The 26,847-nt window shown below is 44.4% G+C and overlaps 12 protein-coding genes across 12 annotated transcripts; 8 read left to right on the forward strand and 4 right to left on the reverse strand.

Moving 5' to 3' along the window:
• Positions 1–4,318: 4,318 nt before the first annotated feature.
• On the forward strand, positions 4,319–5,955 carry C8R40DRAFT_1061140 (alpha/beta-hydrolase; the record flags this gene model as incomplete). The annotated part of the gene is made up of 6 exons (XM_046225404.1): positions 4,319–4,550; positions 4,658–4,982; positions 5,069–5,318; positions 5,447–5,625; positions 5,692–5,779; positions 5,863–5,955. The coding sequence occupies 6 exons, from the start codon at positions 4,319–4,321 to the stop codon at positions 5,953–5,955; spliced, it is 1,167 nt and encodes a 388-aa protein (XP_046079798.1).
• Positions 5,956–6,297: 342 nt separating this feature from the next.
• Positions 6,298–8,051, forward strand: C8R40DRAFT_1061154 (MFS general substrate transporter; the record flags this gene model as incomplete). The annotated part of the gene is made up of 5 exons (XM_046225406.1): positions 6,298–6,513; positions 6,644–6,856; positions 6,918–7,292; positions 7,357–7,557; positions 7,626–8,051. The coding sequence occupies 5 exons, from the start codon at positions 6,298–6,300 to the stop codon at positions 8,049–8,051; spliced, it is 1,431 nt and encodes a 476-aa protein (XP_046079799.1).
• Positions 8,052–8,775: 724 nt separating this feature from the next.
• Positions 8,776–10,224, reverse strand: C8R40DRAFT_809571 (uncharacterized protein). The gene is made up of 4 exons (XM_046236295.1): positions 9,623–10,224; positions 9,385–9,569; positions 9,185–9,323; positions 8,776–9,125 (listed from the first exon to the last, which is right to left on the reverse strand). Exons 1-4 carry the CDS (start codon positions 10,046–10,048, stop codon positions 9,012–9,014), a joined length of 864 nt encoding a protein of 287 aa, XP_046079800.1. The 5' UTR covers positions 10,049–10,224; the 3' UTR covers positions 8,776–9,011.
• A 2,680-nt stretch (positions 10,225–12,904) lies between these two features.
• Positions 12,905–13,785, reverse strand: C8R40DRAFT_1061202 (uncharacterized protein; the record flags this gene model as incomplete). Its single annotated transcript, XM_046225410.1, has 4 exons — positions 12,905–13,011; positions 13,058–13,230; positions 13,282–13,565; positions 13,618–13,785. 4 exons carry the CDS (start codon positions 13,783–13,785, stop codon positions 12,905–12,907), a joined length of 732 nt encoding a protein of 243 aa, XP_046079801.1.
• A 1,016-nt stretch (positions 13,786–14,801) lies between these two features.
• Positions 14,802–16,487, forward strand: C8R40DRAFT_1177450 (uncharacterized protein; the record flags this gene model as incomplete). The annotated part of the gene is made up of 12 exons (XM_046232682.1): positions 14,802–14,862; positions 14,927–15,010; positions 15,071–15,114; positions 15,180–15,341; positions 15,398–15,476; positions 15,543–15,651; positions 15,717–15,736; positions 15,800–15,873; positions 15,932–15,972; positions 16,025–16,094; positions 16,158–16,172; positions 16,227–16,487. 12 exons carry the CDS (start codon positions 14,802–14,804, stop codon positions 16,485–16,487), a joined length of 1,020 nt encoding a protein of 339 aa, XP_046079802.1.
• Positions 16,488–16,621: 134 nt separating this feature from the next.
• On the reverse strand, positions 16,622–17,961 carry C8R40DRAFT_1061226 (uncharacterized protein; the record flags this gene model as incomplete). The annotated part of the gene is made up of 6 exons (XM_046225413.1): positions 16,622–16,882; positions 16,944–17,272; positions 17,328–17,421; positions 17,477–17,577; positions 17,631–17,810; positions 17,868–17,961. The coding sequence occupies 6 exons, from the start codon at positions 17,959–17,961 to the stop codon at positions 16,622–16,624; spliced, it is 1,059 nt and encodes a 352-aa protein (XP_046079803.1).
• Positions 17,962–18,784: 823 nt separating this feature from the next.
• C8R40DRAFT_809786 (NADP-dependent oxidoreductase domain-containing protein) lies at positions 18,785–19,586 on the forward strand. The gene is made up of 7 exons (XM_046236296.1): positions 18,785–18,857; positions 18,919–18,960; positions 19,015–19,054; positions 19,103–19,180; positions 19,229–19,339; positions 19,395–19,478; positions 19,538–19,586. Exons 1-6 carry the CDS (start codon positions 18,839–18,841, stop codon positions 19,423–19,425), a joined length of 321 nt encoding a protein of 106 aa, XP_046079804.1. The 5' UTR covers positions 18,785–18,838; the 3' UTR covers positions 19,426–19,478; positions 19,538–19,586.
• C8R40DRAFT_1177452 (uncharacterized protein) lies at positions 19,433–19,857 on the forward strand (the record flags this gene model as incomplete). Its single annotated transcript, XM_046232683.1, has 4 exons — positions 19,433–19,478; positions 19,538–19,590; positions 19,644–19,698; positions 19,760–19,857. The coding sequence occupies 4 exons, from the start codon at positions 19,433–19,435 to the stop codon at positions 19,855–19,857; spliced, it is 252 nt and encodes an 83-aa protein (XP_046079805.1).
• A 1,198-nt stretch (positions 19,858–21,055) lies between these two features.
• On the forward strand, positions 21,056–21,905 carry C8R40DRAFT_1061205 (Spherulation-specific family 4; the record flags this gene model as incomplete). Its single annotated transcript, XM_046225411.1, has 3 exons — positions 21,056–21,427; positions 21,496–21,587; positions 21,656–21,905. 3 exons carry the CDS (start codon positions 21,056–21,058, stop codon positions 21,903–21,905), a joined length of 714 nt encoding a protein of 237 aa, XP_046079806.1.
• A 1,091-nt stretch (positions 21,906–22,996) lies between these two features.
• C8R40DRAFT_810101 (uncharacterized protein) lies at positions 22,997–23,912 on the forward strand. The gene is made up of 3 exons (XM_046236298.1): positions 22,997–23,321; positions 23,377–23,473; positions 23,544–23,912. Exons 1-3 carry the CDS (start codon positions 23,148–23,150, stop codon positions 23,816–23,818), a joined length of 546 nt encoding a protein of 181 aa, XP_046079807.1. The 5' UTR covers positions 22,997–23,147; the 3' UTR covers positions 23,819–23,912.
• C8R40DRAFT_810031 (uncharacterized protein) lies at positions 23,675–24,729 on the forward strand. The gene is made up of 5 exons (XM_046236297.1): positions 23,675–23,983; positions 24,040–24,151; positions 24,205–24,308; positions 24,388–24,505; positions 24,554–24,729. Exons 1-4 carry the CDS (start codon positions 23,838–23,840, stop codon positions 24,440–24,442), a joined length of 417 nt encoding a protein of 138 aa, XP_046079808.1. The 5' UTR covers positions 23,675–23,837; the 3' UTR covers positions 24,443–24,505; positions 24,554–24,729.
• A 982-nt stretch (positions 24,730–25,711) lies between these two features.
• C8R40DRAFT_1163880 (glutaredoxin) lies at positions 25,712–26,502 on the reverse strand (the record flags this gene model as incomplete). Its single annotated transcript, XM_046230417.1, has 5 exons — positions 25,712–25,773; positions 25,835–25,852; positions 25,915–26,000; positions 26,185–26,300; positions 26,479–26,502. 5 exons carry the CDS (start codon positions 26,500–26,502, stop codon positions 25,712–25,714), a joined length of 306 nt encoding a protein of 101 aa, XP_046079809.1.
• Between the last annotated feature and the right edge of the window lie 345 nt (positions 26,503–26,847).

Raw genomic sequence — 26,847 nt, forward strand, 5'->3', positions numbered from 1 at the left:
AAAGGATATAACAGATGATGATGAGGCTACTTGTAGCCCAGGCAGTGACATTGATTTTTTTTCAATGTCTCTAGTTGAGAAATATAAAGATCAGACAAGAAATATACAAGCAGAATACCAGGAACTAGACCCACTGCTCTGGCAGAATATAAAAATCCTTTGCAAGTATGTCTTCTGTGCTGTTTTTAATCTCATGTTAACTCACAAGTCTTATCTGTTAGTACCTTGAAAGAAATCTATGAATTCACAGATGCATGTGTTCATAGGAATGTCATCATAAGGTTCCTTTGTGCAAATGCAGATGCAGAAAGACTTCTTGAATATCAAGGAAACATAAAAAGGCATTAGATATGTTCAATGTGAGTGTTATGTGCTCAGGAGTTCAATATAACTGCTTACCATCTGCAAACATGCATAGTTGAGGGCAACCATAATGACCCAACAAGTGATTATGCACATGTGCACTCAACAGAATTTATTGTCATCAGAGACATTAGTATTTCCAGAGCCAGGTTTCAAAACACCATACTTTTTGCCCTTTACTGGCACTACCACTGGCAATGCCTCTTCTAATAAAGAACAGAGTGGGCAAAAGAAGCAACTGTACACACACAATCCTACAGTTGCAAATGTCATTGATGACTTAAGAACAGACCCTGTTCCAGTCTTATCTTTACCCTCTACCAGAACCCCCGCTGCCACTTGTCTTGATCAAGAAACATTTACAACAGCTTCAAATGTCATAAACAATTTGGCAACAGTAAAACCTGTTGCTTCCATCTGCAAAACCTGGATATTCGGCTAAGGGCTGAGAGCAGATCCCAGTGTTGAAAGCACCGAAAGCAACATGCTCTAGGTGCTTTCACTGCTGGGAAGTGCTCTCGACCGCTTTCAGACCCTTAGCCGAAAATACAGGTTTTGCAGATGTCTGCTGTGGAAGAAGCAAACCCAACTATATTTTCATTTTCAGGTGCTACAATCCATAGCAGCCCAAGCTTGATCCAGAATGAAAGGGAAGAGCATAGATCCATTAGGAGTATGGAAAAACCAAATATCAGCTTCACTTCTATATCAGGAAATCAAAACATTTCTCATACAAATAGCCTACCTCAGAGCTGGAATCATGGAAATGTGTATCAAGGATACAACTTTTGTAACACAGAAGCTTTCAATTCTGAAGCAAAGAGAGCTAGTAGGACATATACAACTATATCTTCAAATCAGTCAACCACTAACACTCCAAATTATCAGCAAAGCATATATAGAGGGAAGGCTAGTAGGGCCTCCTGCCAGTGTTTACCAGTGTTGACAAGTGCCGAAGGTCAAAATATGATAGCTAGCACTAGCATGCACTGGCCACACCATACACATTTTGCTGATGATGGGAGCAGATGTGGAAAATCAAATGAGGAATATAACTTTCAAGAGTCCTATCCATTTGATGCTTTGCATAAAAACGATGGAAATACATACCATGGATCTACAAATACTAGAGGCGAGGGGCACAGACAGTATCAAAATGCTGGACATTTTGCTAAAGGACAGAGTGGGACTTCATCCATGAATCCATTCAGTTATGGTCCAAGCAATTGAGATCATTGTCTAGGAAATCTTACTCTTGAGACAAACTTTGGTCTCAACAACATTGCTACCTTCTATGACAGCTTATGACAATCTTCATTTCCATTTCATCACTTTCACAACTTCCGGTATGCCAAAATAGCACAAAAATTATATTGAAAAGCTCAAAAGAAATGAAAGAAGGCAAAAAAATACAGAAAAAATATCTCCTTTTTTGGCTGAACTTGTCCAACAGCAATGGTTCTTTCCTCATTTGCCAAGTCATATTTATTGATAATGGTCCAGTAAAAACATGTTCAGAATTTATAGCACTTCCGCTACATCACTCTGTTTGCTTTAGCTGGAAATTGTTTCTATATGTACTATATTGACCTTCAAATGTTCCATGTCACTGGACACAAGGCCCAAAAATTAACAAATTGGTCATGGACACTGTAACACCCATAATTGGTTCACATTTGTTCCTCAAATAAATAATTTGGGCTATTTGCAGAAGGCTGTCATATTTTACAAGTTCCTGTGAACCCTCAAATTTGTGAACAAGGCCTGTCACAGGTCACAGGTCATGGACAATTGGTCGGAATGGTACAGTAGCATTTGCAAAACATGTATTTTTGGCTAAGCATTCGAGAGCACCTGAGAGTGCTCTCCAGCACACAGAGCAAATATCTTTAGACTGCTCCAAGTGCTCTCAGTTGCTCTCAGTAAATAGCCATTTGGGATGTCCATGTTTTGCAGATATATATACTTCTAGTAGTAGTGCTTCATCATCTGTACAACATGGATTGTTGGCTAATAGTTGGAGAGCAACTGACAATGCTCTCCAGCCACTATCTTTGCTCTGGTGAACATCCAGGCTTTGCAGATGTTGGTGACAACCTTCCACAAAGGATCCGATCATAGTACAGTGGCCTTTACTTTGAAGTTCCTTTCTTCTATAACTCTCGTGCTTGAATGGTGTTTTGTAATTGCTATTGGTATTCAAATTGGTTGTCAAAATTTTGGACTTCTTCATTTCTTGTTTGTTAGGATTTTTCGAGCTTCAATTTCTTATTTTCGGACGGCTGTTACCGGATGACCGTTTGCCGCTAAGCTACCGCCCTAAAATTTATGATTCGGGCAGGTCTAACGGCCCAGGCCCGGCCATTTAATATTTACCCTTCGTCCCGTCCTTCCAGCGCCTTTGGTGACTTGCTCATCTAGAGGGACCCCTCAGCAGGAGAATTTCACTGAGATCCACACAAGGTCCGACTTTCGAAAACCTTTACCCGCGGATTATAAAGTTCGTCTCCGCTTCTAACGACTAATACGATTACTCCGATTGTACCTGATTATACTCACTAGAAACTAGTTCGACGTGCTTGCTCTCCTACATCCAAATCTATCTCTATCCAGGCTCATCCAGAACGGCTTCTCCCTTCTCGCAACTTCCACAGTCCGGTTCGAGTTCTTCCTGACGTTGCTACGACGAGTCTGGGAGTCGGAAGGAAAGCTAAGTTCCGGAGCAAGAAGGGTGGTCTGTTTGGCGTTTACAAATTCTGTGCTTAGCTCGAATTGAGAGTGTTCGAGAATCGTTGTAAGTTTCCACTAATCCGTTCGAGTATTGGCATGGAGTATGTTATAATTGAAGCTTCGATCTATAGGGCTTGGATGCTTGACTTCACATTCAAACGAAAAATTATGTAGCGCAAGGGCAAGGTTCGTCTATCGTCATCCTTGTTGTACATACATGTAGATTGACATTCAATCATTCATCAGAAACCGCAATGTAGAAACTATACAGCCTTATACAGCTCGCTACTTTGAGGGAACCAGATGAAGGGAACCAGAAATTAAATCATTATGACCATCGGAGTTATGCCCTGGTTATGCCCAACTGTACGATTTCGAAATTCATTTGTGCCTTGAACTTCCGCGGTCAAGGCTCTTACACTTTATTTGCGTCAAAGCTGGAGGATAAACCATATTAGGTCTTCCCTTAGCTTGAGGAGTTGGGCGATGAAACAGGTCTTTGATTCACCATGCACAATACATATGTCATGACTCACCATTATTGGACCATTTATTACCATTCCAAATCAATTCAAGTATAGGGCATGCACCGGATTTTCGCAATGTTAATTTGGTTTCCCCACATGCCGTGCGGGACGCAATCCATGCAATGATCTCCATGCCAGTGCTCTAAAACTTCATTTTATACCGTGTACAGTGTGCAAATACACCATGTGATTGGTGTACGCCCAATAGAGGCTCATGGTGAGTACACGTACCTTCTAGTATAAGTGCTTGTTCTTCTGTTTCCTTTTTTCTCTCTCTAGCATGTTCTCCTCGGTGATTATCGGCTCCCGCCCTCTAGTTGTATCTGTCATTTTCACTCTGGAAAGTTACCTGGTCCGAAAGTCGAACGAACCTTTGCTACCATCGCGATCTAAGTATCTCAAATTCCTCATATCAGTACTGAATAAACTGGCGTACCTCATACGATCTCAATGACTCGAGGAGAAGAGAAGAGAAGCACAGGGATCGAAGTCAATACTCGGAAAAGGTTCATCGATGGATCAATCCAGCTGAGTGTTCTCACACGTATGATGTTCTCTATCACTGACGGAAGATTTAAAGTTTTCACAGGATTTTTCGGCTTATATACTCTTCAGCTCAAGCTCACTTCTTGACAAGCAATTCTCCTTTCCCTTCATCTCTCTCGCTGCTCTCTGTGTCAACCACACGTTACTCTGTCATGCCGACGCCACTGCAAATCGCCCCGTTCATTTTTGACGCGCCGCATGTTCGACACTTAGAAAATATCGCTTCTTCATCATCTTCCTTCTCCGTCAACATTGTACAAAAGGGCATTCCAGTGGAACCGTGCTCACCTGGCCTCAAGATGACAGCCAAACGTTACACATCAGGTTTCTCTGGAGACAATACATTTGGACTTACCTTGCTCTTCGCGCACGGTGTGGGATCCCGTATGTTGTTCCTTCATCTACCCATCTTCTCTGTTCCCGTTCTGTTTGATGGCATACGTGTATCATCTGATGCCAATGGAGACTCATTGACAGTACTATTTGAACAGATAAAGAGCAATGGGAACCTACTATAGAGCGTATTTTTCTTACGCAAGCTACAAAAGAGAGACATCATCAAATACGAGAAGCTTGGTCATTTGATTGGCAAAATCACGGTGACGCAGCGCTGGTCAACGAAGAAGCACTGAGGGGTCGGCATGAGGGAGTCTGTGAGCACCTAATCGTCATTCGTGTCCGAGTGGAAACCGACTGGTTACTTCACACCACAGCAATCTACGAATGGGCACCTGCGATAATTGAATTTGTGTTGTCCCCCCGAATGGTTGGTCATCGGATAGTTCCTCTTGGCCACTCTGCCGGTGCTGGAGCCATGTAAGCATCATCTTACATACGAAGTATCGTCATCCTATCTACTGTTCATCCGCTGTCAAATAACCTCCTTTAACACTCTTCTACAGGATGTTAACCACAAAAAGCTTCCTCTTGTCTCATCTACCGTATGTGTCGCTGATACTCATCGAACCGACGATGATCACTCGAGAGATGTTTGAGGCGCATTTTGACGACCGGATTCGGTCAATGGAGATGTCGGTCGGCGCCACCGAAGTTAGGCGGGATGTTTGGCCTGATAGGGAAGAAGCTTTTAGGTGGCTTAGTCGCAGGTTCCCCTTCCGGACTTGGGATCCGCGAGTGGTACGGCTTCTAGTGGTAGGTTGGACTCGAACTCCTCCTTCATATTTTACTCCTCTACACACAATCTAGACCATCGTTAATTCCTTGGTTCTACATTTCTCCTACTTCTTTCAATACTAAAGTGACATGCTATGAATTCGTAGGAGCAAGGTCTTTACCAAAAATCCCCGGGATCCAAGGCAGTTTCGCTCAAGTGCGATAGGAAACAGGAAGCCATCTCGTACCCTGACGTCGATGGACACTTTGAAGCAACGACAGAGCTTGCACGGGTTTGTCGTACCCTTCCGGTGCATGTCATCTGGGGAACGAGTAATGATATGTTGTTAGTACTTTTCCTTTCTCTGTCTTGTTTTCATGCTTATGTTAACTAAAGTGTTCTTCTCGGCAGCCCGGATTACTTTCAGGACTCTTTGACAGATGCGACCCAAGGTAGGATCGTCGCTTCCGCCTCAAAAGTTCATGGTGCAGGTCATCTGGTAAGGCTCCATTATGTTCCTTTCCATTTCCTCGCTTTGAAGCTGATGAAAGTGGTCTTGTAATCACCTTTTTTGTTTAACAGGTCATGCAAGAGAAACCCGACCATCTTGCACTCAAAATTTGCGAAGCGTTAGATACTATCAGCCCGTATCTATCCTTCCGGTCAAGATTGTAGACTCATGACGCTAGACGTTCCTCAAACATCCCCTTCTACTACGTCCCAAGGCAGTACATATTCATATATATTGAAGATCTCGTTCTTGGGGATGGATTTGTTATTGAATACTCAAACTCATTTGTACGGATAGAACACCATGTGCTGTAAATAGAACCCAATCATCCTATATATCTTGTTATAGACCTCAATCCATACAAGTTCGAATCGTCGGGAGTAGTCGTCGGGCCGACATCCGATTCCAAAGCTCCGTCTTCCTCCGAGCTATTTCTCTTCTTCCAACTACCACCGACAGGTAATAATTGATGCCCAAATTGCAGGATGACCTCTCGTGCCCTACCTATGACTCGTATAAACGGCCACACGGATGCTAATTCTCACAATGATCCAGGGGCTGCTCCGGAGATTGTGTCAGAATCGAATGATATAGATTTAGTTGAAGGTCGACAACATTTCATCAAACCTCCTACAAAGACCTATCAGGCTATGTTACTTCTTGCAGGATCCATGATGATATTCCATGTGATTGGGATAAATCAAGTTTTCGGTATCTTTCAAGTGAGTTCTGTTGTCCACTCGGGAGGTTGGGATGAGGTTTGGCTTCTTCCTATATTAAGCAGTCCCTCACTTGCCCGAGAAAGTCTATAACGATAACGACTTTCTGAGTGACGTCTTTCAATTTCCTTAGGAGTTCTATACTTCGTCTCGAAGTAACATCAAAGATGCTCAAGGTCAAGATGCACTCGTGTCGCTCGTTGGCTCTATTGGAGCAGGGCTCACATGGAGCGGAAGCATCTTCATGAACCCTCTTATTGCAAGAATAGATAACATCAAACTCGTCACCTTTTCTGGGGCTTTCATCATGAGCCTAGGACTCATCCTAGCCAGTTTTGTCACTCGTGTGAGTAATTCCAGTCAAGCATAGTTGCCTCCCGGTTACTTCGTATACTTAAGATTGCTAGATATGGCATTTATACTTGACTCAAGCTCTCCTATATGGTTTGGGGTCTTCAATGTATTACTTTCCGCTCATGACCCTTGCGCCGATTTACTTTGACCGCCACCGTGGATTCGCCATGGGGACCATCCTTGCTGGAAGTGGCGTTGGAGGCCTGGTAATGGCCTTGGTGCTACAATTTCTACTAGATCATTATGGTATACAATGGGCGTTACGGATATTGGGTGTCTGGAATCTGGCTGTCGCTGTTCCTGTGTCTATGGTGATTAGACATCGGGTGGGATATGGCCTTGGTTTACAAAGTCAGAGGGCATCTCAGAACAGAGCTCGTACCATGGTCAATAATGCCTTATTGAGGAAGGGTACATTTTGGTATCAGGTCAACTTTCCCCATGTAACGTTCAAGATTTCGGCTAATCATCTGCGCCATTATGTGTATCTAGTCTATCGGAGCGTTTTTGCAAGCAGCAGGGAATGTCGTGCCCTTGTATTACATGTCCTCGTACACTGTATCAGTTCTTGCATTGTCTGATTCAAAGGGAAGTTTGTTCGTGAGTATCAACAGCGGCGTGAATAGCTTGTCCCGTATAGCAATGGGCTTACTCGCGGATTATATCGGGAGACAGAACACATTGATCGGCGGGGTAAGTTTCCTTCACATTCACTTTAGATTATACGCTAACCCATCCCCTTATCAACCAACGCTCTGAAGGCGATGCTCTCTGCTGTGTCAGTCTTTGCACTGTGGTATAATGCTCCGCAAGCACGATTCATAGCGTTCGTGGTCATGTACGGTGTTTACGCCGGTGGGTACAATGCGCTACTTCCAACTACTATCACGGAGATATACGGAGTGGAGAATTATGCTAGCGTGAATGGGGTGATGTACTTTATACGAGGCTTGGGCTCCATGTTTGGTGCTCCAATTGCCGGGTTGATACTGGGATCACATAGTAGGTCTCCAATTTTGAGCAACAACGGGGATAGTACAAGTACAGTTGGACTTGGACCGATAAAGAGAAGGTATAATGATGTGGTGATTTTTGACGGAATGCTTTTGCTTGCTGCCGCAGTGTGCGTGGGATATGTTCGGTGGTTAGATGCTAGAGACAAAGGCTCATGGAGATGGAAAGCTTAGGGTGTAACATACAGGATACTGCAATTGTTTAATATAAACATGAGAATCCGTAACTAAGAATGACCATGTTCACTATGAAATTTTGGAAGACAGCAGAAGGGAGAATTGAATTGATAATGATAGTGGATAGAGGCGACGATTATCACTTATATAGACATACAATGAAGCGGCTCGGGGGACATATCACTTTGCCTACATGACTTTTGTCAACACAGATAATCCAGCTCTTACACCTACAACAATACAAGGAAGGAGAACCACAATGATACATGTGGTCAAAATGGCCTGTTTCCGACTATCGGGGTTAATGAGAACAGGGGGTAAAGTATAAGAACAAGGGCGATCGAGATGTCCTCGACTTGACACTTGTAACAACATATACCCCTCTATGTTCCTGATCTTCATCTCCATATCGTTGATTCTGGATGACATGCTCTTCAACGACTGAATTAGCAGCTTTTCATTTGTCGTCAATGAGCCGTCGACGATACCTGCTTCCATCTTGGCCGCAGCTTCTTTAGTCTTCTCCAACGCGAAGCTGTTCAGCGATTCGGGATCCGCGACAAGCTCACAGCTGGTGTCCGACACAAAGCCTGGTGTTCCTTGACCGCTTTTGAGGTCTGATTTGGTCATGGATGTTGAGTCTATTGGCTTGCGCTTACGCCCAAAGACCAAAATCGACTCCGAGTCGTCACCGTTCAACATACGTTCAGGATCAGGATCTTGACTCTCGTCAACGAGAGTAGACTGGGATGATGTGCTATCGACTCTTGACAAGAATGGGATTTCGTGAACGACTGGAATAATAGGAATCCTTAATCCAGAATCGACGGACACGGATCGACGAATGCGAATGCGAGAGCTGTTTATATCGTTGTGCATTGTCATCAACTTTTCTCGAAAAAAATTGTGATGAGAAGCCTGTTGAGCGAAAATAAGAGAGGAGTGTTTCGTCAGATACTAGATTCTGGAATGCGAGGGAAAATAGTTATCACGAACGGCATCCTCCTGTATTACATTTTGCTGAGCCGCCATTCGAGTGAGATAACTTCGAATTACAATCAACGACTGGGCCTGAGGCAAAAAGAGCGAAAATCGATGGAAGGAAGTATTCAGGTAGTAACCTGACTCACTTGAAACTTATTCTTCGTCTCATTCAACTGATATTTGAATTTTTCAATCAAACTGACATCGGCTCGGGACGATATAAGCCTTTGCAAGATGTTTTTTGAGGTCTTCTCAGATATCCATGCATTGATGTCCATAAGAGCTCTGTGAAAATGACATCCCCGTCAATGATCCAACTTTCAAAGCACTAATTAGCGGAACGCACCGCATGAGCTCGTCTATATGTTCCTTCAACAGAGGATCTGACGAGAACTGGGTTTTGAGATTTTGTTGTGAGAGTGATGATGGATGCAGTGGATATAGATCTTGGTACGTTTTGTGAACAGTATATACCAGATCGCACGCAGCGAAGGCAAGCTGATTTAACACATCCTGGTTATCTTTAGCTGTCTAATAGTAGATTATAAGTCGATGATATCGTAGACGGACCATACAACACATACTCGGACTGCATTGAATATAGCCAAAGCTACCGTACACAGAGTCCCGAGATACGGGACAGGAGCAAACTGAGCGGTACTTGTAAGAGCTTCAAGAACATGCTCTGATACATCCCAAGCGCAGGAACCAAGTGACGAAGGCCAGCGGTTTTGAGTAAGCCTTCCGAAAGATGAGTGGGATCGTCTTTTTGGACGCTCAGGTGTAATTAGAGTCAATGAACGTCCTCGGGAAAGATCATGACCTTTCGGAGATAATGACGATGGGTTTGTGTGGTTTGTGTGTGGTTTCCGCTTTCGTGATTGACTCGGACTAAGAGAGAAACGACGAGAGAAAGCAGCTGGTGGTGATAAGGACCGCCCCTTTCTTTCAAGAGACACTTCTCTTGGTGCATTATCAACATGATTTGGTGCGAGTCTTTCAAGAACCATGGTCGTTTTATGAGTCGGTATCGAATTTTATGGAATAACAGATAAAGCACGTCGAGATTGACAAAAGAGGCTTCGAAAAGTTTTGAGACTTTCACCAAGTATATAAGCCATTGGTCGGTAGTGGAACGGTCCCGTTAATGTATTCTTCTTCAACAACCTGAGAGAAAATGCCAAAATAATAATTAGCAGAAGATCTTTGATGACGTAAGCAAGAAATTCCTGTTGAACAACAGCCACGCACGAAACAGCCTTGAGCTTGAGTTTACAACGCCTCCGGAGACAAAAGTACGAGTGGGGAAACGGATGTAGATCGAAAAAGAAAACACAGCCTGGGTCGTACTGCTTGCTTGGATGGTGCGCTCTGATATGTTATATCTTCCATCGAATCCATCTTCATACACATGAATTTGAAAACAGATTCTTATTAGAAGACTGATCCTTGAGCCACACATTGAATTTAGCAGTGTTCTGTCAGCCAGACTCTACAGGTTCCTTTGTGAGCAGCACGTCTTCTTCGTTATCTTATATCCTCATCGCTATCTAGGTCTTTCTAATACTTCGCAAAATTATATCCGGAAGACTTGCTATCTTTTTTCTGTCGGTTCTCAAGGTGCGTTTTATTTCTTCATAACCACGTATCCCGCTCTGACCAGCTAGACGAATATAAGTTAACGCGTCTTCATGATTCCCAAGAACATACAATTCTGATTGCCATATCGTCGGTTGTTTCACTTTCGCTATGGTTTTGGTGTCCTCCAACGTTCTTTCGGGTCTTTCGGTGGTTTCGCAGCGTTCCTTAGACCAATGTCTCCCTGATATGGAAGAGTTCAGACGTTGATACCCTACCAAACATTGCGCCAACCGCTTTTCAACGATGAGCAGGTTCGACCGTGACAGTCGAGAGGTTTCCAGTGATCGGCTGAAAGAAAGAAAGCGAAGAACCAGTGGATTGGGACTCGAGATAATGCGTCAGCTGTTCATCGTATGGATATCTGGTCCTCGCTGGAGCGCTACACACCAACTTTTGGTCGCAGTGTGGTTTGGAAGCATGACTGTGAGTTCGGACCACTGTGACTACCCGCTCCCTACTAACCCAAACGAATCCTAGGAACTTGTGACAATCTTCTTTTCCAGAGATAGATGGCAACTGCTAAATTGGGCGGATGGTTTTTCTCCGGCATGATTACCCACGGAAGTGCCAGTGAGTTTTTCGTTCGTTGGGTCGTTGACGGTCCAAATAGCTGACCTTCGCGTATTTTCTTGCACCTTCCCGGAAGTCCTGGGTTTCGCGTTGACCGGAATCATGACAAACGTGTTACTCGATGCCAAGTTTCTCCCAGTTGTTGGGAACGATTCGCCGACCATTCTCGCCACTGCGTTTGTCGTTAGAGGTTTTATTACCGGAGCATGCTTTTTGCCTACTTGGTACTCGTCAGAGCAAGTGGTATGCCTTGGAAGCCTCTTGAAGAACATCATTCCATCACTGACCTTTTTCGTGAAGTCTAGAATGACATGCATCAAATTTTAATGGATGAGTGGTAATACAAAGTGGGTTGTATGCGTGAATGGTAGGTTCCACAATTTAGTTTCTTTTCGAATGAACGAAATCATCGATGTACTTTAGGCAATCGGCCCCAAAGGAACAAATCCAAATCCCAAATTCAGCAACCTTTCTCAGCATTTTCCTGAACTCTACTGCTATTGTTTGGGAACATGTGTCCACTTTTCGCATGCATCATCCAAGCGTTCATTGACCTTCTTTTGGAGCATGTTGGAATGGTGAGTTTTTCTCCAACCATCCGGCGCTTTATTTATACTCGTGTATGGGTAGATTATAGGTGCTACAAAGTCAATGGCTGGAAGGATTTTTTCTTGTATTATATATTTGCTTCCTGCTAATTCAAGAGAAATTCCGGAGGAAGAATGGTCATTCGGGAAATGTATCGTCTCCTACCTGCTAATTCCAATCGTGTGTTTGGTATTTCCAGGAATGGTCATCATTGGGTTCGGAGGTGAAATTTTCTTGTACAATGGTTCGCGGGACTAATCTGACGTTCTTGTATAGTTCGCCCTCTATAATATCTGCGCTCTGCTATTCTCCTAATGTCGGGGTCAAAAAATCCGCGCCTTGTTGACTGCATGGCAAGGATTTATCTAGAATGCGCTCCCAGTTTGAGGTTCGTAGTATCCATTCCTAACGTTCGGAACTGTATTTCTGAGCTTACGAACTACCACATTCATATTCTACAGGGCGTGGTATCGCACAAATCTATCTGTTGTGCATTCGTAAACGCAGAGATTCTCAGTCAGTCGGTATGACGGTGTATTTATCCCATCTTCGAGGAATCATCATGCTCTTATTACATCGCTGCCAATATGAAGTGCCCGGTGCATTTTCTCAGTTTTAGAAGCGGCTTTCGCCACCTTCCTGAGCATCTAGGACTGAAACCGGATACTTCCTAGCAAGCTCTTCGAGATCTTTCGCGATCTCAGACCCAAATGCATTGGCCTTTGGATTTCCATGTTAGATATACGTTTTAGAACCAAGAGGGAGGGGAAGGAACAGGATCTGATCCGAAAAAGTATCGGTTTAATTCCTCCCAGGTTTTCTTTTTCTCTCTTCTATGTACAAGGTCTGTGAACACGGTTCAATTACTGCACAAAATTAAATCAGTCTCACTATCAGAAAGGATTCACTTTCTCAGGATTCACTTTCTCGAGCACGCTGAAATCTTCAACGTATCAAAATAACGCGATGGGGTTTATGCTCAAACGATGTCCTTTGATATCCTCAACGTCTGAGGGCTTTTCGGCCGTACTGAAAATGTGTTATCGGAGCACTCCGAGGGGCATAAACTAATAAATGTAGGGGAAAAGGAGGTAAGGAACTCTAGTCGCCCATTCCTTCCATTGGTCACTGAATTCGTTTACAAGTAGGACATCCTCTGTATGGGCCCTACTTACTCCACCGAAACCTACAAAGCAAACCTAAGCACACGGATAATCGACTCATCATAAAAAACGACGCACCGAGAGTCCCCAGCCATAAAGCACATCCAGCCGCAAACGCCTTTCCAGTCCAGCTGGCGAGCATACCACTCTGCCTCATAAACGAATTTGGCCCACCTTGCCAGATGAAAAGCCCAGCAATAATAAGTAATACCCCGGAATATGACGGGTGTCTTAATATCAGGAGTCAATATATCACCAGCAATATAACGACGGTTACATACCTCACGATTCCATATGGCCCACTGGTGACCAACTTATGCTCTTTTTGCACTGCGACTTCGTACGTGAACATTTTGCCAAGGGCCCTATAGCAAGACCAACGCAAGGCGCCGCCAGCGATGATCAACCCGGTACCCATACAGAAGTACGGGTCCAGCTCTCCAATCTGATCGAAGTTTCCGTTTGGAACTAAATGTTTCAGGATGGAGGTCGAATACTTCCAGTTCGGGATATTTTTGGCTAGGATTACAGCGGTTTCTGCACCTCCGACAAGCCATGCCATTCCCTAAGTACGAGGTAAGTTAGTGCAACTATGCTTTTTGTCGTCGTAAGCTCACCTTTTGCCCCAGTGTAACGAAACTGATGCTCCGAAATAAAGTCCTGTCTACAATACCGTCATAGTTTCTGGTGGATTTCGGTGGTGGATTTGGAGACGTGAATGCTTTATGATGCAATGCAACTGCAGAGAAAATCAAAGGAATGGATAGCACGCATGACGCGCCCATGATACTTGCTGCTTTGGTGAGTGTGAGTGAATATGGGATGGATCCCCCAATTTCTTCCAATCCTCCCTATTTTATTTTTATGTTCATTCTTCGTACTCACGAGGCTCGGAAACGCTTGAGGCTTGAGCCTAGGTGCTGAGTGAATCTTGATTTTTAAACCTTCTGATCCACGTCGCGTATCCTACCAGCGCTTACCCCTCTTCCCACCAGTTCCCACCCGGTGCCATATCACAGGCTGCGACCCTTGTGGTGGTTTCTACGTAATCTCCGACACTTCACCTCATCTGCCTTCTACAGCTACTTGGTTTCAACAAGGAAGAATCTGGGAGGGCTTGCACGGTGAAGCCATGGCGCCAGGATAATGGGAAATGAAACAAATATTGTTGAGAATCGGATAAGTATGTACGACATCGGAAAAGGTTCAAAAGGCGCAGGGAAGGCGAGACGTGTAGTTTTTGATATGCCGTAGCCTGCCGAGTACTATTTCAGCGATACAGGCTGATACAGGCCCGGTTACAGCAAGGTTACAGGGTATATTAGGGTAATATCTATGAAAATTTATAGGTTCCCGGTTTCGGAAGATGGAGGGAAACCCTTTACTGCTTCAGAACTTGAATGTTGTTCACCTAATACTCAGAGATGTGGCAGAGTGACAAGTGTGGCCTCACTCCTCCTCCTCATGCGGGGCTTGTTGCTTCTTCTCAAGGGTCGACGGACATCTACCGAGTCTGAAACGGTTGCTTTGGATATGAGCCCCAATCGCTCGCCGGTCATTTCTCTTTTGGTAACTACCTCATCGATTCATCGCAGATCTCTGTCAACCGCTGGTGTATCTCATTCAGTCCATTAACAACATCGAGCAGGAAAAAGCAGTGGTGTCACCTGTATGTCAGTGCTATATAAAAACTCTATCGATACGTTAAGAACCCCCACGCCGCTACATATCAGCCCTATCCTTACGTTCCTGCATATAAGTGGGCGGGGATTTGGACTGCTTAAAATTTCGCTCTCAACCCATGGTCCTCTCATTTGCTCAAGCAGAGCTCATCGGCTTGATCCTCCACTCGTGCCTCTTCGGTCAGTATCATTCAGCTCATTGTCACTTCAACAGTAACTGCTAAGATAAAATATCCGAAAACAGGGCTCTATTTGTTCCTGTTCTTCTCAAGTCTTCCGTTCAACATCGATGTAGAATTCAGTGTCAGGCTCAAAGCTTTCAACAATGGTATCTTGTTCATGTCGTTATACCGACGGATAGTACGGGATGGCTGATACTTGTATTTAGTTCTGTTAACATCGAACATCCTTTTGTTTATGCTCATCTCAGCGGTACGTCCTGCCTTTTTGTTTACTTAATACAGACTCGTACTGTACGATAATTTTATATGATTTAGCATTGGGTTGTGCAAATTGTACGGAGTCAAAGGGCGTTCATTGGCACAATCGGATCTGCAGGGGATGCAGCTTCCGCGTACTATGCTTTCCCCGCAGATTCTATGAACTTACTCAAGGAGTCGCTGTATTTGGCACAGACATTCATCGGGGACTGTACAATGGTATGCTGCTGAGCTCAAGCGGTTTGAGCTTCCTTGTTAGATCTTTTCGCATTCAGATTTATCGACTTTGGATTGTGTACAATAAGAGGACGTATGTGGTCGTGCTTCCTGCACTCCTTATGGCAGTATATGCCAGTAAGTTCCTCCAGCACCGATGAGTAGAGATTGAATCTGACCGGGTCCTGTACTTGCTGTGGCTAGCAAGCGCCATAGCTGTCGTGATTGCTCTGGGAAAGACAACACCTGGCGAGAATATATTCATATCTACGGCTGGTGTATGGGCAATTCTTGTCTTTTCAACAACTGTCGCGTATGTCTTTCTAACTCCCGTATCGAGTCCGTTTCTCAGCTAATATCAATCATTTTTCTTTATAGTACGAACCTTCTGACTACATGTAAGTGAGGAATCATTGTGACACAGGACTGAAGTTTACTGACAGCGACGCGATGTAACCTAGCCCTCATCACGGTCCGTATCTGGAGAATCAAGCGCAAGGTCAGAGGGGTGGCCCTTCAAACGGTTGGACTGGCGGTGAGTTATGGTAATTGAAACTGCTGCTCATTCCATTCTTAGCTTTTCTATGGTCTAGTCAATACTTCACATCATAATTGAGAGTGCCGCGCTTTATACGTAGGTTTTGACCTCCTTTTGTTCGAGTTTACAGTAACGCCGATGTCTACAGGGTTACCGCATTGCTCACCTTGATTGGTTACTCCACCGAGCAGCTTTGGCAGTTTATTACAATCGACGTGGTAAGAGCTTTGATAAAGATCTATCGGTTCTAACTGATTCAACGAAATGTTTACTGCATACAGATCAGTCCAATTATTGTAAGCAACTCCGTCCAGTTTTCGCAACATGTTCAATGAAGCTTTCTATTTCAGGGAATATCGTTCACGCTGATATCTGTACGCGTGAGTCGTGGTACAACTAGCCAAAATGGGTACAGCACCCACGACACTCCGAGCTCGAATGTTGTTCGTATACGCGGTGTTGAAAGTCGTCGGGAAGCTATCGGCCTGGATACCATATCCGTTAATGTTACTCAGCATGTCTCGAAACACACTGATCTCGAAGACGGTCTGCATGAAAGCGGCGCTGGTGAAGAATCGCTATCAGAGTCAGATCAAAAACGACATTTCTGATTAAGAGACGGGAATAATGTGCGATGATTAGCAAGGATGGAAGGACAATACCCTGCCACCAGAGAGTAGTAGAGTGTACATCATGGATTTGGAACCACCGAAATGGATATTGTATGACTATTTTAATGTGTGCATCAAGCGGCAGTCTCCTGAGATGGGTCGGACTCTTCCCCATAACTGTCGTGAATATCCGTTCCCATACTCGTCGCAGTTTGATTCTCAACTTCAGAGAGCGCAAAACCAACTGACGCAGCGTGAAAAGTACTTAGATGGTTGGGCACGTCTTTTGGATACTTCTCTGGAGAGCCTTTTTGTGTACTGAAAGCGAATAGTGTGTCCTTGCGCCATGCTCGTCCGTCAACAAGCCTGTATATAATCATATAGCTTGTAATTTGCTAACATTATAACAAAATGATTTAGCTTTTTGAGGAAGATGGAGAAGTGCAGTACAGATACCTGAGCAGCGCATGATATGAACAAAAGGACCTGATTTGCAGGATTGTTGACGGAATAGGTGATAAGGAACAAGAAAGCGCACACGGAATAGATGGCCGCGGATTCAACGACGATGGTAAGTAGCGAGACGTATCCTTTAGCGTGTTCAGCAGGTAGAGTGTCGAGAATTTGCTTCCTATACGCCAGAAGACGACCGGTGATGAGGAAGGTCATAATGATATTTACGCCGAGAGAAATGGAGTAATAAGACGTTCCGAATGCAAGAGGAAGTTTTGAGTAAAAAGAGAGGCCGGGTTGACTCGATTCCAGAGTCCAGAACGTACCCATGACTGAGAGGACAAGGTTTCGAGTTATGGCTATCGCATTGAAGCGATGAAGACTTACTGAAGGAGGCCAAGAGAGTAAGTGCAGGAATAGCAGAAACCAGGTAAGCGATAAGTTTTCCTGCGGACGTCCAGATCACCCAGCATCTCCATAGCTTTTGAGAGAAACACAGGTAAGTATGTAATATATATTGCCGGCGAATCGCTTACCATGAGAGCGTCACAAAGGAAGGTCAGAGTGAAAAGGCAAGCGTCGAACATAGTATTCACCGCCCAATTCTGCGTCGCGAGGAAGAATGGCCACGGTCCCCCTGAATAGATCTTAGTTGAATCAAGGCGAGTTGCAACGTGGTTGTAAACTCACCGGGATAATTTCTGTTGTCGACATACATAAGCTGAACAGTGCGGGCTTGAACGATTAGGAAGATGGTGGAGACCGAAAGTAATAGTGTGATGTATGCAAGGAGGAAGAGAGCCTTCCGACTTTGCTTCCTCCGATTCCAGAGGTAAATCGCGCATGAGTAGAAGAGCACCAGTTGAATACCTGTAGCTTGTTCGATGATGCTGGACGATCTACTGGAGAGAGATAACGGTAACGGACCATAGCCAACACCACAGGCAACATCCCCAGCAAGAAAGAAGCGTTCTAGTTGAACGGTTGACTGGGGCTCATCTGGACCATAGTATGGAGCCATATCCAGAAAATTTGGTGAGGTCGTAAGCTCAGTCTATCTGCAGTTTTATATTATCCATACTTAACGTTATGGGACTTGTAGATGCTGTTCCGCTTTTTTGTGCAGAACATTTGATGAAATCGAGAGACCAATGCACTGAATAGGTGGGAGTTCTTGTGAAAGATGAAGATATCAGATATTGTGGCTGGAACCTGAGAAAAAAAGCCGGAAGAAATGATGGTTTGAGTATGTCTCCTTTTCGAGGACAATTCTCTCATTCTCGCAAATTCATGAAGATTGACAGCCAGTATAGATGGCTGTGAAGCCAGGCGACTGATGTACTGAGTATATTGGAGTCCCTATTAAACATGAAGGAAAAATCAGACATCGTTGTTGGAAAATGAAAAACAATGTTGGAAATGGTGATAGTTCTGGTTTTCACCTTTCTCTCATCATCGTATCTTCACGGGGATAGACAGGCAGAAACGGCATCTGAATCAGACTTGTTGTTCATATACAGCATCTGCAGTTCTAAAAACAGCTCTGATGCCAATAAATTCGCCGTACAGGACACCCTGAAGCTTAAAATTCGTGTGATGATGATAAAGGCTCGTCAAAGTATGTACAGCAGTGGGAGATGTGATAAAGTCAGATGATGAGGTCAATCAGTGACGGAAGAAAAAATGGAATGAGATGGTGAAGGAGTTATATGAGACAGGGTAGGAGAAGCTTGAAGCTTATGTGGTTTCGTGGGATGAAAGAACTCTGCTCTATCTTATCATATCTTGATCTTATCCGATCTGTTATCACTTCCGTTCGTCTCGGGTCCGTGTTTCGGCGCTCTTGCAACACGAAAAATGTTGCAGTTACGGTCTCCATTTCGATTTCGGTCATTTGGATGCTTCACCGCTCAAAAGGCAGGCCTTACTTTATCTACTTTGGAATCTGACTCAAAAGCATTGCCTTTCCGACGACTAGAGCCAAGCGGGCTACGCGTACCGCTGTTCTCCCTCGGAGGATGTTAGCTCTTAGATTTCTTGGAATTTAAGAGACTATTATCTGAACTCACTGTAGGGCTACATTTAGGAAAAACGTCGTTGGAAATCCGTCGAAGGTCTGTCCCTATAGTAGTCAATGAACTAGCGCCGGCTGAAAGATCCAGGAAAACTGCTTTTGAGAATGGGGTCAACATGTTCAATACTGCGGAGGGATATTGGAATGGGAAGTCAGAGGAGGAAATGTGAGCTTTTACAGTGTTCATAGCAAATCTTGATCTAATGGGCTCCAGAGGATGTGTAATCAAGGAAGTATCCCTTCGCCATTTGGACTTTATAATATCCACAAAACTTCATCTTGGAACGCGGCGCGGTCCTAACAATGGCGGGCTTTCAAGAAAACAGTGACATCATTTCTATATTCATGTTGTATGAATCACTGCTGACTGTACGGCGTAGAATTTTCGAAGACATGCAGGAGTCTCGGTAGACTTCAAATGGACTACGTCAACATGATATTCGCCCATAGGCCTGATCCAACTGGTAAATACGGGTTCCGCACTGCTATCCACTTCACGCTGACTTTGGCCCTGGGCTTGTAGTAATGATGGAAGAAATTGTCCGCGCTTTCAACTATGAGATCGAGAAAGGCTGGGTAAGTGCTTTGTTGATAATCTTTGAGGACAGTTGGGGCAATATATATTGTAGGTGTTGTATTGGGTTACTTCTGAATGGCCTGCCTGGGAGATTGAGGATGCCTTCCGTAAGTCCTCATCTTTTCTTGCTCATGGGATGCATTCCATTCAACATGACGAATCTTCCAGATGTCGTGGACAAGCTGAATCTGCTGAGCGGCACCAACACAAGTATGACTTCAAGCTCACCCCCGAGTCCAATTCTTACTGAACTGAAGCTTCCATAAGTATGTTTGTGAACGAGCAGAAAAAGAATACACACATCTGTACAAGAAATATGGGTAGGGACAAATGTGTGGTCGCCTTTTGCAAGTGGGATTCTTACCGGAAAGGTGAGCGATTTGAAAGATCTCCGTGAACATTTTTGATCTACTATCCAGTATGACCATGCAATCCCGCCTTGATGTTGAATCTGAGATTCTTTATGCCAGCTGTACAGCTGAGGGCCGAGAGAAGATTCAAAAAGCGAAAGAGTTGGGATCTGTCGTCAAAGGTACGCGTTCCCAATTCCTTCTTTGAAAAATTCTCATAAAAATTCTGCCCTTAGAATTGGAAACCACGATAGCGGCTCTTGCTTTGACCTGGGTAGCGAAGCACCCTGATACATCAACTGTCATATTGGGCGCAACAAGACCTCAGCAGATTGTCAATAATTTGAAAGCAATAGAAGTGTTGCCTAAACTCCTGCCACCAGTGATGGAGAAGATCGAAGATATGCTGGGAAATAAGCCTTCTGGCAGTGTATGTGCCTCATCACGACAGTTCCGAAGGCCTTGATTCATTCTTCTTCATGTATAGACGACCTATCATCCACCATTAGATGAATTTGGATGACAATGATATCGCCTGAATGACAGGTAACCAGAGGAAGTTTCAAATACCGTGACCAGCATGAACATTTACATGCATATGGAATTTTCCATCACATCTCTCTGAATGTGTCACTTTAATTATTTCTTTGTCCCATGTTCTCGTCTGTTCTCGTGCCCTATTAGGCCCTATTCTAATCTATTTAGCTTTGGCTTCACCCTAGGCCTGACCTTGAGACCATCAAGCTTAAGGTAGCTCAACAGCACAATTAATCTCAATTCAATTCTGAAGCCTCATGACAAGTTGTCTATGTCAAAAATTGCTCTATGTAGGCAGTGCTTTCACTTCTCATTCATTGCACGTTTGCACTTTCAGACGTCAACTTGCCAACACTACCCTCAAGCTACCTCCTCTCTGTTCTTCGTCAGTATGAGGATATCCACCATTCTCTTTCTCGTTACATTTTTGAGTGGGTCGTGCCCACCAGTGAGCTCACAACTTTCGAATGGCGCCTTTCTTCCTCTATTCGTCGAACCTCAACCAATTGCACTGCTTGGGCATTTACAATCCAGACGTAAGCAACTTTTGACAATCTTGATGAGTCTACCTGTACTTATGAATGGCTTTCCTCTATTGCCTAGAATCTTGGTAACTGCCGAAGTCGAAGTATTCACCGTAATCAACCCATCTAACGGTCCCGGATTAGCGCACTCCCAACCACCAGCCGATTACCAAGTGTGTATCCCATCTCTGGTTGATGCGGGTGCGAAGCAGAACACCTTACATTTGCTTGGATACGTCGACACTGCCAATGGTCAACGCAACTCTGTGGAAGTTTTGATGGATATCGAGACGTATGCTGGCTGGGATGAAGAGTATCGACCGGAGGGGGTTTATTTTGATAATTCTCCTACTGGTGCAGCATATTTGGCGCTTTTCAATGAGTATGGGAACTCTGTGAGAGAGTTATTTGGTGAGACAGGTACGGTTAGTAGTTATTGTTCTGGTTTCCCTCGGGGTTGGACTGATTTAGCGGACTGCGATTATATTTGCAGGTTGCTTTGAATCCCAGTGCAGTACCAGATTCTGGATACTTCACGCTCTCTGACTTGATAGTCACGGTGAACGAGGATTACAATATATTCAAGTAAGTCCACTTGACACAAGTATTCAATTTGTCCAGACTCCATGGTCATAATTCTTTGACACACCTAGTTTCGCAAACCTTCCTCTCAGCCCCTCTACACCAGTAGAGAAACAGATTGTCATCCTCTATAATGCACCCAACAACCTTGATTTCTCCGAGACAATTGTGGATGAGATCTCAGCCATCGCGAACATCAAAGCTTGTTTCATCACGCCTTCATCGAAAGATACTGAATACACTAGTGTACCGGATAGCTTGTTCCAGTTGTTGGGCTCACTTATTGGTATGTTCAGGAATTCATTTGTAACATTATGCTAACATAAAACCACGGTTTTAGCTTCGCAAACTGCATGAGATTATTGGGACGTAAGGTATTCCTGAGCATAGATGTATATTCTAGTCCTAACAACCTACTCATTGTAATAATGAGAACCTTGACAAGGATACCTGGGAAACTACTGCTGTGCAAGATATACACATCGTTGATGAATGCCATTCTCTTTGAACCTTGGATGTATGCCTCATTCCGACTGAGATCGAGAGCTTCAAATGATGAGCTATGACAACAAAATTGTCTTACTCAATGCTCATGAATGTAATCAGGGTGGGCACTGCAACCTCATTAGGATCAGCTAAAATAGATCTTACACTTGACATTCTAGGTAGCATCATTATAGTGGAGGGAATATGTCAATTGCCATTGCATGCTGAAAGTTGATCAAATGGAGGAAATTTCGTATGAGGCATCTCCTGTCCATCACAAAAGATCAACATACAAAGAAGTTGAAGTGTAATGTAACAGTGTAAGATGATAGGGGGTCTTGCATAAATTACAGCCTCGTAATATTCCCTTGAAGCTCCACTGGTTGAGATTTTTGTTATACATAGGTTCCTTGAATTTCAGCGCTGCATTGGATCTTGTCTACTTACCCATTGCATCTAGACTTCAAATTCAGGCATTTAATTCTGTGAGCTCACTCAAATGATGCCCTATTTCAAGCTGTTTATTTAACCTCAGGCAGAATTGCTCAGCCTGAACATATAATCCAGTTTTACTACATTATGTCTTTTCCATCTTCAAAGTTCCCTTCACATGGACAATCATTCTTCACCAATCCTGTTTACACAGTACCTCTATCTCGACTATCATCTCCCAATTTGTCAGTTAGAGAAATATCTCAGTCACAAACTTTGTCCCATGTTCTGCATCCTCCTGCGCCTTGATATTCTTGCTCCGACGCAATCCAGCGCAACCTGATGTAAGTCATAAATTATTGATCCGATGCAATCCAGCGCAATCCTGCGTCCCGATGGATGTCGTGGCAAGATTGGCCCCTGGATTGAGGCTTTTAAGATAAGAAGGTAGTATTGAATGATGACCTGATCTTCCCAAATTCGCATAAATAGCAGCCCCAACCAATTTGTTTCTGTCGTTCTGGTAGCTCCTGGTAGCTCCCTCTAACCTGCGACTTCTCCCTTCTGAATTGCAAGGGAACTTCTGCTGGTCAGAATCTTGTCCCTGCAAGCAACTCTTTATTGTTACACAATCTCTCATATACTATGATGTGCTTGCACACCATCTTGTCGCAGTCTTTCATCGGAGCGATTGTCCTGCTTGTGGTTGTTCACGCCATGCCGACAGACCCCTCGAAACTGAAAGCAGCTGCACCTGTGCCATTAGGAGTTATCAACCCTCCAAAGAAGGATCTATGGTGGCCACTGTTAGATCAAACGGTATGTGTCCACTAGAGCTCTCCCAGTTTCAGTGAATTGAGTTCTATCAACTTAGCATGCCCCTTGGTTGAAGAAGATTGACCTTGACCCAAAAAATCCGGAAAAGCGCTGGGAGTGTGGAGAATCATATGACAAGAATAGCGAAGTTTTTGGTAAGCGTCATTGCTTTTCTATAGCACGGAGGGTTTAACAATGATAACGGCATGTTCCGTGGCTCTGTAGCAACTGACTTCACGCGGAAGATGCGCAAAGCAAAGTCGCTGGTCCCAGGGAACTCTGGAAAAAACAACTTGGGTATCTTCACTCTACCGCATGAAGTCAGCGAGTTCGAGTCGATTTCGGGAGATGAAACAGTCTTGAAACTGGTAGATTACGATTGGGAAGGTTCTTCATGTGAAGTCTTTGCCCTTCGGAAATTCGCAGAATTTCAGAAAGCCAAAGGACAAACACCTACGTTTGTCACCAGTGGCTTTGTGAAGTTCAAAAGACCCCCCTAGAAAGAGTGGTTTCGTTGTCATGCGCAAAGTCCCTGGAATGCCGCTGAAGGGTACAAAACAGTGGCAGGAGGAGGGGGGTCAGAGGCAGGAAATGGTGGACAAAGTCTTCAAAAATATCGCGGACTTTGATTACGAACTCATCCAGGTAACTGGTTATGTTCATGTGTAAGACCAGTCTTTCTACCCTTCCAAGTTTGGCAAAAGCCCTTAACTTGTCTCAGTGACTTTTCCTCAGGAAATTTTCTAGTTGATGCAGATATGAACATCTACCCGATAGATTTTGGTGCACCGTCTATCTACCCTGTAGAACGTATACCCACTCGCAGTGAATTCGTGAGTATACCGAAACGCACATTGTTCCACCTGTTTATCAGTTTCTCACACAGGATGCTTGGTTTTTGAAGCGATTCGACTATATATGGCACACACAGGGTGGAAAATTGCAACTCACCCACTTGATTTCACCGAAGAAAACTTTGACATGTGCGATGTGAGGGGCATTTTCGATGTACTGTTCGTTCCGACTGATATTAATGAATTCCTGGGAACCGTTGGCTGGTGATTATAAGTAAAGCATGCAGTTGCTGTGTTCCAGTAACATATGGCAATTCGGGTCGAAAATAACAATGGCTGGGTGCGGGGGAGTCAGCTGGTCAAAGATCTCGGTTATGGGTCGTCAGACGCACGGTATATTGCACTTGTATTTGTGTTCGTAGTCTCTGATCCAAGGCACAGTAACCTCTTTTGACTACGTAGAAGTCCGGAATTCTGGCGTGAGCTTCAGGGTAGTAGTCGATAGTCATCCGCGGAAATGCACCATCCCAGGTAGTACATAGGTGTTACGTGGAAGCAGGTCAAATCAAAGACCCCTCGTCGAAATGGAGGTTCATTGAGCGGAAGGAATTTGCGATGAGAGCATTCCCTGTCCAGGATGGAAATCAATTAGTTATGTAGGGTCCGAAGCTGCCGTTCGCACGTACGGAGTATTACCTGAGGTTCAAGCTATTGAAGCACAGATGATATAGAGCTCTGCCCTTCAAAATGGAGCCGATCCTTGGGCTCGAGCTTGGAAGAGTCGTAGGCATGTGAGAAGGAGCTAGTCGCGAAGGTCATCGGCTGGAATGTACCATCCCAGATAGTAAAGAGGGGTTACAGGAAAGTAGTTTTGATCAATAATGCTTCATTGCAATAGAGGTACGCCAAGCGGAAGACATTTGGCGTGAGAGCATTTCCTGAATGTTATATGGTCAGGTAGAGGTAGACAAGTTTCACATTAATATCATACTTTAATCTCTGACCCAATGTATCATGACCTCTTTCGTCCAAAAGGTCGCCATTTCGCCTGAATGGTAGTCGGGAATCTCATCCTTGAGCGGAAGGAATTTGAGCGAGTACATCAATGTTGATGCGAGCTTCTGATGGATGGCTTCGAGCTCAAGAGGAATTCGGTGCGTTTTAACACTTGCTGATGTTCGTTCGACGGTTTCTCGGACAGTAAATAGGCTCCCCAATTGATGATCGTCTTGTGGGAGTATGCATAAGAGAGGACGATATCCATAAATTTTGCCGCTAGTGCAAGTGAAACTAAAACCCTTGACCTCTTGAGTCTTTTAAACGCCTCGACTTCTTTCCGCATGTCGCCGGCGAGACCCGTAAAACGCTCTTAGCAAGGGATAAAATTCCTTGAAGACTTTGTTGTTGAGAACACATGAATTATATTCCACATACACACCAAACTTCTTTGAACCTTGAATTTATACAACATCGTTATTACCTTCTCTCTAAAAACAATTCCCTGTACTTAAACCTACAGCCGCGCTAGATTGGCTGGACGACTACAACGAAGGACAGCAGCTCTTCTCATGCTCGTAGAGGGTGGACCGAGACGGGAGCTTACGCGGCGATGAGAGTCTGGAGCTTGCCACTTCTGAATGCGGCTTGGGTGGCGTCGTTACCTGGAGGAGGAAACAAGGTGAGGGAGGAGTTCGGGCAGTAGACAGTGTAGAATAGTCATACCACCAATGTGTTGCTTGTCTGGAAAAAACAACAAGAGCAATCAGAGAATATCTCGGTGCATGAAAGTAATAGCTACTCACTAACAAAAATATTCGGGACAGTTCGTTGGCCGGTCTTCTGAGCGAGATATGATTGGATCTCAGCGCCTTCTTCCATTTCATCTAACCTAAGAACGTGAACGTACATAAGCACATGATTAACAACGCGAACAAATAAAAGAGACGGCGAAAGAATGATGAAAGAGATGAGGACGGGTAACGGATAACGAAGGTGACACGATAATGACGAAACGAAAGGTAAAGACTCCAACAAGTGATGCTCAAGGGAGATGAGGTGGACCAAACACGTACTCGAAAATCTTTGTGGGCACATCCGGATACTCTTTCTCGAAAAGCGACTTGGCAGCTCTGCAATAGGGGCACCAGCTCTTGGAGAAGATCGTGACAGTGTTCTCGTCAATGGAGGACTAAGAGCGTATGTCGAGGAAGAGTTGGTGGATGTATAGTAGCGGGCGTTATATGTCAATTTCCGATAACCGGTCGATGGCATCAGAGCGATTCCGATGTAGCGGAAGGGGGAGAAACAGGGAGAGAAAAGATTATGAGCCACGAAGCGCATCGTACCCGTAGCGGAAGGACACTCACGTTAAGAAGTTCTTGAACAGCCATTATCTTCAACTGATTCTTTGATGGTCTTGAGGACGATGCTTCGAGAGGCTCGAAATTTGAGTGGGATATGGTGGACGTTCAGATTTTACAGCGAGAATGTGGGAGTACTGGGATAAGGATGACTGAGCCTTTTAAGAAGGTCGCCTAAGGTCGCCCGAAGAAAATAATGGTGTCATGGAAGGTTCGTTGACAGCTCACGTGGGTATTCATAATCGAATTAGTGATTCCGGTCGGGATCGGCTTTCCGTCTTCCAGCCTCTTCTCCTCGTTGTACTTCTTCCCGCACTACTTACTCGTCCCGTTCTTACCATTAGGATTATGTGGCAGGCTTGCTTTCAAGGTCTT

Source organism: Lentinula edodes (genome assembly GCF_021015755.1).
Source record: "Lentinula edodes strain Le(Bin) 0899 ss11 chromosome Unknown C8R40scaffold_64, whole genome shotgun sequence".
Taxonomy (NCBI): Eukaryota; Fungi; Basidiomycota; class Agaricomycetes; order Agaricales; family Omphalotaceae; genus Lentinula; species Lentinula edodes.